The sequence below is a fragment of the Notolepis coatsorum genome (assembly GCF_963971535.1).
Source record: "Notolepis coatsorum genome assembly, chromosome: 19".
Classification (NCBI taxonomy): Eukaryota; Metazoa; Chordata; class Actinopteri; order Aulopiformes; family Paralepididae; genus Notolepis; species Notolepis coatsorum.
Window position 1 is genome coordinate 83,311,728 of NC_140183.1, and position 13,234 is coordinate 83,324,961.

General features: G+C 45.2%; 1 protein-coding gene across 1 annotated transcript in view; it reads right to left on the reverse strand.

The window, feature by feature from the left end:
• Nucleotides 1-1,284: 1,284 nt before the first annotated feature.
• grin2db (glutamate receptor, ionotropic, N-methyl D-aspartate 2D, b) overlaps nt 1,285-13,234 on the reverse strand; it is a gene marked incomplete at both ends in the record, with an annotated part of 94,851 nt that continues 82,901 nt past the window's right edge. Inside the window, 2 exon segments of the mRNA XM_084336742.1 lie at nt 1,285-1,418; nt 7,658-7,811. Of these exon segments, the coding sequence (XP_084192868.1) occupies nt 1,285-1,418; nt 7,658-7,811 (288 nt within the window).

The following is a 13,234-nucleotide window of genomic DNA, read 5'->3' on the forward strand; positions in this document are numbered from 1 at the left end:
TGTGTGTGTGTGTGTGTGTGTGTGTGTGTGTGTGTGTGTGTGTGTGTGTGTGTGTGTGTGTGTGTGTGTGTGTGTGTGTGTGTGTGTGTGTGTGTGTGTGTGTGTGTGTGTGTGTGTGTGTGTGTGTGTGTGCGTGCGTGCGTGCGTGCGTGCGTGCGTGCGTGTGTGTGCGTGCGTGTGTGTGTGTGTGTGACTGTGTGGGCATAATTTGGTGTAATTTAGGCTAGACCTAATCTTTAATCTTTAATAAGTATAAACATATTATTTAAGGAAACTCTTAAATCTTGCCTAAGAACAAGCAAGAAGTACACCATGAAGTTCTTAAATTGTTCGTCCTCACAATTTAAGATCAAATCTGTGCGCACGCATGATTAATGCATGAGGTCCATAGTCCTCAGTGCTATTCCACTGCTGACGGAGATGCTAAATCAATTAAAATTCCTCCTGAATGATTCATCATAGGTCTTATGTATAGTAAATACCTGGCAGATCTCTTAACACAAAGCTCACAAGGCAATGTCAATACGTTTTGAACATGGCAGCTCTCAATTCTGCCTCTACGTGATCTCACACTTGATTAAACCACAAAACGCCCAGCCTTTAACAGGCGAGAGCAAGAGATGCGAGGAGGAGGAAGAGGAAGAAGAAGAGAGAGATGAGAGGAATGTATGGGAGGATGACAGGAGGGGTAGAATATGTAGAACACAGCAGCCATGCGGTAAAAGAGACAAGGCGGACTAGGTATCTCTCAGCATACTGAATAACAGAGCACTGCAAACTGTAGGCTACAGCTGAATAATATATGACACTATCAACATTGAGAAATATAGGGCTGCAGTGCAACATAAGTATAATTTTTTTTTACCACAGTTGAATTGATCTATCTCAAATCCCGCCCTTTTTGTATCCTCCAATCACAACTGTTGCTTCCCTCTGACAAACCAAGTCCTAAGACAAACTAAGGAAGCAACAGTTGTGATTGGAAGATCGTGAAAAAAGGGTGGGGTTTGAAATAGGTCAATACACTTTCAGAGCAACACACTCCCAACAGTCTGGCAGGGTATTTTTTTTAACACAGAGAACGACTAAATGTCATTATCATTGTAACGGAAAAAGTCCGTTTGATTTTAGAATTGGCCAGCCCGGCGACAACTCCCCCGGGAGCGCAAGTGTTTGCCCACTTGATCCCTATGACAACAGCTTCCCAGTGATGGACTTACACACGGGCGCCCGTATCCATCAGTCAGGGAAAACACAGAGAGAGAGAGAGATTATTTAGACCCATCACTCACTCTTGCCACTCTGCAGACTGCGGTTGTAGCCCACCGGGCTGAAGAACTCAAAGATGAAGACGGTCACGGCGACCACGGTGAGGCACATCACGAACATCATCACCCACACGGCCGGACTGTAGGGCTCTGGGGGCAGAGGGGGCAGAGGGGGCAGACACATGAAGGCTGTCGGTAAACACATACTGACACAACGACTCCAAACAGCACTGAGGTACCAGTCTGCATGTTGCATCTATATTACTTTATCCCTGACATTCCTGTCCCGGCCAACTGGGCCAATTCAACGCTATAGCATAGTGTAGCATGTCCCAGCTCAGCAAAATGTCCCCTCAGTTAGAGATCCATGGAAATGGCGTTTTTTACGGCGCATCGCAAGCTTCTTGGATTTTAGGCTGTGTGTATTTCCAAATGCGACAAACTTTCAGTTTGATTGTCGTTTGATTGACATTGTAATCAAATTAATTTGAATGTTCAAAATCGAAATGTATTGGAGTTTTTCTTTTTTTTTGGTGTTCGCCCTCAAGTGCAGAGTGACACGCTCGTGGATTAGGTACTTTTGGCCAGGAAGAGAGATTTCCTTAGACACAATTTTAAAAAGGAGCCAAGCAAAATGGAGGAATCAAAAAAACTTTTTTCATTTCATGGGATCTTTAAGGAGAGGACACAGCCCATAAACAACATGAGGATCCAATACAGAGTCCATTCTCTTCGGTTCAAATAACAAACTCAGCAAGACCGACGGCTTCTCAGTTACAGTGGGTGACAATATTGTCACAAGGAAAGATGAAATTACCTACCTGGGTTCCATCCTAGAGGCTAATCTTTCCTGTGACAAAATGGCATCCAATGTAATAAAAAAAGTCAACCAACAAACTCGATTCTTGTACCGGATCTCCTCACTGGTAAACAAGAATACCCTGAAGACTCTGGCAGGAGCACTCATTCAAGGGTACTACGTCTATACTTGCACCTCATGGTACCAAAGCACCTCAAAGGCGCTAAAAACAAAATTACAAACATCTCAAAACAAACTGGTCAGACTACTGCTTGACCTTACTCCTAGAACCCACCTCACCCCTGCCCACTTTGACTACCTAGGATGGCTTAGAGTAGACGACAGAGTACAGCAACTTGCAATGGGCCTGGTCTACAAGATACACTACACCACCAAGGTACCCATGTACATGTCAAAATACTTCCCAAAGGTCAGTGAATACCACGATCACAACACCAGAGGGAGCTCCACAAATCATGTTAAACCCAGATTCGGCACAAACAAGGGACTAAACACGTTTCGCAATTATGCCACATCAATGTGGAACGCCCTACCCAAAGCTGTAAAGGAATGTGAATCACTACCCACTTTCAAAACCACTCTCAAAGAACACCTACGGGAGACTGCAATTCGAAACTAGCCCCTGTAAATGTCCTAACCCAAGCCCCTCCAATGTACAGTAAATTACCAAGTATGGTTTTGTCAATATTCCAATGTACAGTTTTGCTTGTACAGTTGTACAGTGTGTGTCCCCCACCCACCCCTCCTACCCAACCCCTCCCCCCCCACCTACCCAACCACCTCCAATGTACAGTCCCCCGTCCCCCCCCCACCTACCCAACCCCTCCCCCCCCACCTACCCAACCACCTCCAATGTACAGTCCCCCGTCCCCCCCACCTACCCAACCCCTCCCCCCCCACCTACCCAACCACCTCCAATGTACAGTCCCCCCCCCCCCACCTACCCAATCCAATGTACAGTTTCTACGTCAAATGTATATGTGCCCAGGTATGGACTTCAGGGTCATGTTGAGGGATATTCATTTTTTTTTTTTTTACATATTATGAAAGTACAGATTCATACCTTCAAAATAAGCCATCACTTGAACATTTTGGTGGGATACTTTGCAAGCTACTTCCTATGATTCATGGTGATTATCACAAAACGTATTCAGAGATAATAGCCTTCAAGAGACGAGCAGGCTATTCAGTGACAATAGTGAAACAACTACAACACTACCCAGAAGTCATTGTAATCCATGGCCCCCCTCTCTCTAGGGCAATTAACACCTGGCAGCTTTCCAGTCTGAGGCTCTTTGTTATTAAAATGAGTCTGGTGACTGGTAGTGGTAGTGAAAGGGACCCTGATAATAAACAAGAAACTTAATCAAGTTTCAAGATTTTATTAGCATTTAAAATAACACGAGATAAAAATAGACATGCTAAAGTCAATGTTCAATGTTCTGATGGCCTCTCCAGAAGCATTTAGATGTCATCATCAATCATCATCATCACAAGTACCGGTACCTGTCTGTACCACACCCAGTCTACATGATTGTGGAGACAGAGAGAGATAGTTAGATCATCATCATCAATCATCATCATCATCACAAGTACCGGTACCTGTCTGTACCACACCCATTCTACATGATTGTGGAGACAGAGAGAGATAGTTAGATCATCATCATCAATCATCATCATCATCACAAGTACCGGTACCTGTCAAGTACCGGTACTTTATACTATACTATGCTACTATACTCTACTATAATGTACTATAATTAGTTTTAATAAAATGGGGGACCCTGATAATAAACAAGACTAATCAAGTTTCAAGATTTTATTATCATTTAAAAAAAAATAGGCATGATGTACTATTAGTTTTAAATAGACAATAATAATAACTTACCCGTGGATGAAGAGGAAAGCTTCACGGCAGATTTGTATCGCCCCGAAGAAATAGTTTGTGTAAGCACGTTGTCTTTTTTTGGAAAACGATTTATTTCCGATAGTCCATTCTGACTTTCGACCAAAAGCCTGGAGCTGCGCCATAATAATCAAGTCTTTATGATCCTCTTCGAGAGCCGCTATCTCAAAACGCCTTGTGTAAACTTCATCACGGTCCAATTTTGTGATACATGACCGCCGATTAAGAATGTCATTTTCTTTATCAACCTGGACGCATTTACAAGTAAATCGCAAAAGTCTTTCCATTTGGCGTTCGTGGTTCTCGTCAGATTCAACTTCCACAACGCACATTACGTGTTCTACCTTGTCTCCAAATCCGTTAGGTGTGTTGTCACCATCATCAGATTCTGGCTCTGCCTCGTCTTCAAATCCGTTAGTTTTGTCACCATCACCACCATCACCATCATTTTCTGGCTCTGCCTCGTCTTCAATAGTGTTGTCACCATCATCATCATCTGCCTCTAACTCGTCACAACTGTCTTCTTCTTCTGAACCAGAATCTGAGTTTCTTTTTGGATTTTTCTTCTGCGGAAAGAAATCCGTGATGAATGTTCCTAAAGCGCGTTCGTCTTCAACACAGTGTGCTCCGAAGTGAGCAAACCGGTTTAATGCCTCGGCAAGTGCCCTCGCTGTGGGTTGCTGACTGGGTTCCATGGTGACTGGCAAACATGCACTGCCCTGCTCTCTGTTTAATACTCACCGATCAATGGCATCAACTTAATGACGTCACCGCCTGACCAATAAGCATTTAGATGTAAATACATGTAGTGTGGTAGTGAAAGACACAACAACTAGGTTAACCTTCTGTAGTGTGGTAGTGAAAGGTTAACCTTCTGTAGTGTGGTAGTGACGGATAAAAAAACGGATAAATAGTTTTTTTCACCATATTTCTAATATTTATTTTGGCTAAATACCAAATATAAATATCTCGACGAATTACCTCTGAATATGAATCAAAAAAAATATTAAAGATTCGCTCACTAGTTCTACCAGAAACGGAGTTGAGGCGAAGCATTACTAAGCTTCTGTAGTGTGGCAGTGAAAGGGTTAACGCGCCCTCATCGCGCCGCAGCAGCAGCAGTTTACATCAGGGCCCCCACAATAATGAAAAAGCCGATGAAAAAGCCATTTTTTATCACTCCGTTTCCGTATTAAATTAATTTACTTTTAGCCATTAGGTTGGAAAAAATGCACCCTACCGAAATTCGTTCGCTCATAAAATTCGAACTGTGTTTTAATGGTTTTTAATTAAGTTAAAACACACGTTTTATAAAGGCCGTAAAGGCCTCTTTTTTTTAATCTTTTTTTTAGACACTGCGTTACGTTGCTTATAAATCATCTGAACTTATAACATTAAGATAGTGTATTAATAGTGTGTTATTCTAAAGCTAATGACGTCTGTGTGTTAACACCTAAGTAACACTTAAGTACAGTACTTGGCCCCTGTGGACAGGCCCCACAGCCCGCGCGTGTAGTTTTTTCTCCTCACTTGGAAGAAAATTTGTGGAACTATTATAACAATAATTACCTCATTTACAAGTTGTATTTAAGTTTGCAACTAAGGGCAAATAAGGGAACACATCAATGACAATTCAAATATGTAAAAAAAATCAAGATATCGATTTTTAGGATTTTCTAAACAGCAAGACATTTTCTTCATTTCAGAGCACCTCCCCCTTTGCGGATCAAATCGGGTTTGGTCACGGCGAGTCACATATACTCTCTTTTCTGGACTCTTTTTGTATCACAAACAGTACTGTATTTGCAAGTCTGGTATGTCATAAATGTATAGATGTAGCAGTACTGTCTATCTGTATGTCATATATGTTACGATGAATTGAAAATGGGGGACCCTGATGTAAACAAGACGAAAGTCTTTCTCTGGTCTGCATCCCCTTAAAGGTCAACCTCCACGTTGTATTTTTGTTCAATAAACAATGTGGACTAGGCCAACAGTGGCTTTCATGAAGAAGGGGAAAAAAAAGTATTGAAATTGACCCAGTTTTAGCATTTTTATCAAACATTTTGTCTGCCCAACACAATCGCCACGCACGTGCATATTTTAATCAATGGTTCATAAAGTGCGTGTGTAATCGAAATGATCGTCACAACAGGTGCAGGGCACCAGGGGGCTCACCAGGGGGCGCTGAGAGTCACACAGCTAGTGGCAGGCAGAGAGCCTTGCTACCATAGATATATGCTTGCTACTACTAGCCGAATTAAAATGTATCTGTTTCACCTCACTATTGCTCCGTGATTATAGCCATCCATCCATCTCTAAAGCTAACCACTATTTGTAAAAGCCACAACCACGTTACCATATTTGTAATAATGTAAATCATTGTGTCGTTGTACACATATTGTGTTTATAACGTTAGTAGATAACATAGCTTAGCTTGGTAGCTATTGTGCTAACAACATATCCCGACATCCGGCTCGCTGGCCGGCATGAACGGCCGACCCAAAATGGTTCTCTCCTCTCTGTACACCCCGTCCCCACGGGTGCCCTGCCGGGGGGCCCATGGACGCGACGGCGGCGGCAGCCGTAGGGTGCTCGAGCCCGTAAAGGCTAGTGTTACACGATAGCTATGAGCTAACTAGCGCTGCGGGCTCCGGCGCCCTGCGGCCGCCGCTGTTGTCGAGTCCACAAGCTCCTCCGCGGGGACGGGGGCACACAAAGAGGAGAGAACCACCCGCAGGGACGGCGGGCTATAGGCTAACGTCAGTGAGTAGCAGGGACGGCGGAGATATAGGCTAACTGTGATGCACCGAGTGAGCCACCATTGATCTAGTACTATGACCCGGACGGACATAAGGCATACGTTTCCTGAAGTGACGTCACGGCCGTGCTAGGTGCTAGCGTCTGATAAGCTTTTAGATTCGGCTCATTAATATGCACCTGTTGTCCTGTTGTGACGTCGGCGTTTGATAAGCTTTTTTGATTCGCGCGTGCATGTTATTCGTGCGTGGACCTTTTTAACTCTTTCAGAGTGGCATTTCCGGTGTCAAATGGAAAAAAATAAAGAATGAAATTATATACCAATGATGTACCCATAATTGATCAGTAGGGTTTAACCTGGAGGTTGGGCTTTAACAATTGTGTGTATTGAGCTGTACTGTACTGTACCCATTCTGCAATCTGTTAATACAGTTTTCAATCAATCAATCAAAACACGCAGAGGCTGCATATAGATCTCTTTATCCCTGACATTCCTGTACAAGTCATTTAGACCAATTCTAGGCTATCGTAGCTTGGCCTTAGATCTGCTCTGTTTGACGTGACTCTTTGTTTTCAATCAAGGAATGGGAACCATTGGAGCAAACATAATATCTAGAAGTCCATGAGCGCTAGTTCTGTGTTTTCCAATCAACTCAATGCAGTGCAGAGGCCAACAAGGCTTCTCTCCTGATGGAGCCGTCGCTCTGCTGACGGAGTGAAACTGTAAGTTGAGAGGATGTGAACAGCTGAAAGAACATAACACCCAATCTTAGATGTAAAGACCAGCAGTCAAAGACTGGACCATTTCATGCAAACTCAATACTTTTCAATTCGATTCGATTGAGTGCAGGAGTTATTGAGGACCCCTGCTATAAAACACAGAAGTTGATGGCAGTCTCTTACCTAGGAAAGCAGATGGCGAGACTGTTCCGTTACTACGGGAGACCATGACACTGATCCCCGTCTCCACGAAGGGGACAGAGAAGTCCACGACCTCTGACCTCTCTTCATTGATGGTCAGAGATCCAATGGCCATATCTGCTCGCTTGTACACCACCTGGAGGCAGCAGTCAGGGAGATACTGCATTATAGTTAACAGTTATAGATTATATTATGATGCCAATCAAAACTTTTTACAAACCCACAAAGGTTACAGCTCCTTGGTGTATTTTCCTGTTTGAGGCTGCACCAGGGTTTGAATACAGTACAATCACTAAACCATGTGTCACCTAGGCATATAAATTAACATACAAAGTGAGCGAGCACCCTCCTCTTCCCAAGCACCACCTAGAAAGGAAAAGAAAAAAACGCTGCGTCTGCTGATTGAATAAGTGAAATGTTAATCTACATTAGACATGGCACATCCACACTTCAGAGCAAAATCAGCATAAAAACGAGGCGAAGCAGAGAGCGACGTGCCCTCAACTCCTGCCAAGTCTCTGGATTACCTGATCAAAGAACGGGGGAGACTTTGGAACATCTGATCAAAAGACAGAAATTAGCTTAGAGAAAATAAAATGTACAGCAGCGGCCCTGCCTGATCCGGGTCATGATGATGACAGAGAGGGATGGAGGAGCGAGGGGAAGCGGTGTTGGATCCCATAGCAACTGGCCTTTGGCTAGTTCTCCCTGGGGCAAAGAGAGGCTCAGTGGGGTGCTTCAATCAAACTAGGGCCCCCTGCACTCTGTGTGTGTGTGTGTGTGTGTGTGTGTGTGTGTGTGTGTGTGTGTGTGTGTGTGTGTGTGTGTGTGTGTGTGTGTGTGTGTGTGTGTGTGTGTGTGTGTGTGTGTGTGTGTGTAGGGGGGGGTATACATTTATGGCTTTCACTGCATTCTTGTGTGTGTGCACGTGTGTGTGTGTGTGTGTGTGTGTGTGTGTGTGTGTGTGTGTGTGTGTGTGTGTGTGTGTGTGTGTGTGTGTGTGTGTGTGTGTGTGTGTGTGTGTGAGTGAGTATATTTTATATATTTCTGTGTGTCACTCTGCCAGCATGTTTGTGTCTGTCTTGTCTAGAGGGTGGGTCATGATCCTGTGTGTATCAGAGTATCAGTGTGTATCTGCTGATCGCCAGGAAATGAACAGGAACAAGCACAGCCAGGCCGGGGGTGTCTAAGCCGTGTGTGGGTGTGTGTGTGTGTGTGTGTGTCTGTGTGTGTGTGTGTGTGCGTGCGTGCGTGTGTGTGTATGTGTGTGTGTGTGTGTGTGTGTGTGTGTAGGGGGGGGTATACATTTATGGCTTTCACTGCATTCTTGTGTGTGTGCACGTGTGTGTGTGTGTGTGTGTGTGTGTGTGTGTGTGTGTGTGTGTGTGTGTGTGTGTGTGTGTGTGTGTGTGTGTGTGTGTGTGCGTGCGTGTGTGCGTGCGTGCGTGCGTGCGTGCATGCGTGTGTGTGTGTGTGTGTGTGTGTGTGTGTGTAGGGGGGGGTATACATTTATGGCTTTCACTGCATTCTTGTGTGTGTGTGTGTGTGTGTGTGTGTGTGTGTGTGTGTGTGTGTGTGTGTGTGTGTTTGCGTGTTTGCGTGCGCGCACAGTGACGGTTTGAATGAAAAACAGGTCAGGTATCTCTTCTGATATAAGATCAGCTTCAGTCAAGTCAAACACACAGAGGAATGGAACATGGACATGGAACATGGAACATTTTAAATGAATGCCATACGTACACCCTATATCATTGCATCGATTTCCCAATATGAATACATGTGTGAAAACTCAACATCCATAAAAAACACACAAACATACACCATAAACTTTAAATACAAAGAAGAAATATATTGAAAAACTGGGGAATTCAAAGTCAAAGTCCATCCAAGAAAAAATACTCTGTTCCAGGTTTTTCAAACAGTCAAATAATATGTAATGTACACAGCATCTGATTCAGTTCAGTTCAGTTCAATTCAGTTGTACTTGCAGTAGCACTGTAGATTCCACTCTTTTTAAATTGTGTTCATTGAGTCGTAGTCTGTCCGCCAGCAAGTCAAAAATCCACAGGATTTGGATTTCGCCAGCGGTGCTGCTAAAGTAACTAGTTACTCTAATCTGATAACTTTTTTCAGTAAATAGTCATCTAACTTGTTACTTTTTACAAGCCAGTAATCTGATTACAGTTAATTTTCCAAGTCTAACTATAGCGACAGTGTCGTGTTATTCTGTTGAGTTTCACGTTACGGCATATGGCCGAACGTGACGTTGACGTTGATGTTCTGACTTACGTTACAATGCATGTGTTTTCAGTTCAGTAAACACAGACATGCTGAAACTACGTGTTGTCTGATTCTTCCAACATAACATTGGCGACGAGAGATGGCTGAATTTTCTACGCCACCCCCTCCACCCTTCCTACCTCTGCCCGGTGTGCCGCCCGTCCCGTGGGCGCGTTGGATTTCCTCGTTCGAGACGTATATCCTGGCTACCGGTTTGGACTTGTCCGCGGTGGGAAAACGTGCATTACTACAGCACTGTTTAGGCGTGGAGGGACAGCGTGTGTGTGAAACACTCGGCACATTAGACAGTGACACATATACGTCGGTGGTGGCGCTCCTAAAGGGACATTTCGCCACTCCACAGACTGCACTCCTCCAGTGGCGGCTCGTGGATGCTTCGCCACTAGGGGCGCTATACCAAACATTTTGCAAACATGTACAGTACCACGCAACCGACTCATGGCAAGACGTGAGCGATTCGACTCACGCTCACGGCAATGAATCGGCTCTTATGAACGAGTCGCTCAGCTGTTACTACAACAACACACAACCAGTCAAATAAAGTATAGTCTAATTCACAACTTGAAACACAATATATAAATAGAAAAGTTAGAAACAAAACTCGCTCCGTCTCCAAACACAGGCAGATCTCTCCCTCTCTCCTTCTCTCTCTCACACACAGCGCGACGTGGAATCGATTCGTTACACAATCAGACCTATTATATACCAAGAATAACTTCAGTATGAGTACAGGGCTGTACACATATTTTGCATATTGTTAAACGAGCCAAGGCTAGCTATTAAACTATCGATATGAATCGAAAATCTGGGACCCTGATGTAAACAAGACAAACGTCTTTCTCTGGTCTGCATCCCCTTAACAATTGTGTGTATTGAGCCGTACTGTATTGTACCCATTCTGCAATCTGTTAATAAAGTTCTCATTCATTCATTCATTCAAACATAGACGATATTGAACAAGCCATAATCCACGTATTTTCAATCCAAAAGCGAGAGAGAGAGAGACTCACTGTTTAGTTGACACGTCCAGGGCAGGAGGGCTTGCCTTGATAAAGTAGTGTATAATCCACTGTTGATGTATTCCAGACCACTGTCCACTGTGTCCAGACTGCATCCGCCATATAGCTTGTTAGCCAAGTGTTAGCTTGTTAGCAGAAGCACCACACAACACAAGTACTTCATTCCTTTGTCCATTTCCGCTCGAACAGACTGCAAACTACCTGGCGTTCTATCGCCATGCTCTAAGACAAACTCTAACCTTAACCAACTTTGAAAGAGTGCCTAAGCTTAACAGTCTAAAGAACTTGTAGTCACGGCACGCTCTGCTGCCTGCATCTCACAACAACACAACAACACAACTATCTCTCACCAACGGACCAACCTAGGAATAAGCTACAATTGGAACATTAGAAATTGGATTCGGCCAATCAGAGATCGTCTCTGTGAAATTTTGCTACGGAAAAAAATACTGGCGTCGGCCAATCAGAGAGCGTCTCCGCGAAATGCGGCTACAGAAATTCTTGACGCTACTGGCTAGACCGCTTCAAATCGCGCCCGGATTCCAACATAATAGTCATATTTCAACGCACAACGCGTTATGCACTGATTGGCTGTGACGGATACAGCGATCAAACTGTGACGCGCACTCAGAGCGCTATCGCGTCTAGCCCGGGCCGAGAAATACGAAAAAAAATAAATAAATAAAAAAAACGCCACTTCCTGCTCAGGAAAACGAGTGTTTTTTTATTTTAGATAATAACGTTATATTGTGCATTGGAAATACAAACATACTTAAAATGAGTAAATATTATTCATTTTAAACATGTTTATATTATTTATAGGGCTATAAAACAAAAAACTAAAAAGTTTTATTTTCTTCTTCTCTGATTTAACAGCAGGTGGGGCGGCGCCCGTGCGCCCCTAGTGGCAGAGCCGCCACTGCACTCCTCCGTCGAGTTGTGTTCCGACGGAGGGATCAACGTACTGGCGAGTCAATAACGCAGTACGTCGCGGACCTACGGGGCTTGGCTAGCTCATGCAAATTCGGGGCATTACAGGATGAAATGGTGAGAGACCAACTCATATTGAACACTGACAGCGATAAAATCAGGGAAAGACTACTGTTGGAAAATGACGAGCTGACATTAGCAGTAGCTATTAGACTAGCAGTGCAGGTGGAATCTGCTATGAACTGTGCAGCTAGCTTGTCTACCTTCCCCAGCCCCAACACACACACGCCAGTAGAGGCTGCAAGCACGCTCAGCTCAAGGGTGTCCCTCCTCAACGTGAGTGCAGACGACAGTGGGGACAATATACTGTTAGCCTCGCAGTCACGTGACCGCTCACGCCAGCCGTGCGGGAATTGTGGCTCCCTTTCACACAACTCCAGAGCCCAGACCTGCCTTGCCCGTGGCAAAGCCTGCTCCAACTACAGGAGGCTAAACCACTTCCACAAGGTCTGCAGGTCAGCCCCAGCTAGCGCTTCCAAGCCACCGACCACTATCATCCATAATGTCGGCTCAGGACGAGTGCCATTCAAAACATGCTCATTGGTGGTTGGTGACATCACACTGCCCCTCCTCCTCGACACTGGAGCCACAGTGTTTCTATTGAATTGGGCGACTCTCAATTCTTCTCCCACAAACCACTGGGCCCGCCCACCACCACCCTGCGAGGCTACGCCGACTCCAAGACATCGTTGGCTCCCTCCAGCTGCCGGTGAGGTACGGAGAAAAGACACTGCCTGCCTTCAATTTCAACATCGCACGCCGGGGGACCAACCTCCTCGGCCTCGACCTCTTCAGTGGCCTCGGTTTCTCTCTGCTGGACACCACAGGCTCAGAGATCCACACCATCGCCGTTGTCTCCTGGCAGCAACAGTGGCCGGCACTGTTCAACGGCGTGGGCTGCCTCCAGGTCTTCGCTCACCAGCCCCTGCTAGACCAAAAAGTGACTCCGGTCATCCAGCCCCTTCGCCGCTCCCCCCTGGCTCTCCGTGAGAACATCGCCACAGAGTTACAGAAGATGCTGGACGATGACATCATCGAACAGGTGAACGCGTCACCCTGGATCTCCAACTTGGTGGTAGCAAAGAAGAAGTTAGGGGGGCTGCGACTCTGCGTGGACATGAGAGCGGTAAACAAGGCCATCGTCCCTGATAAATACCCCCTGCCAACCACAGAGGAGCTCACCGCCCAGTTCCACGGGTCCAAGGTGTTCTCTAAGCTGGACCTTCGTCAGGGGTACCTCCAGGTGCCA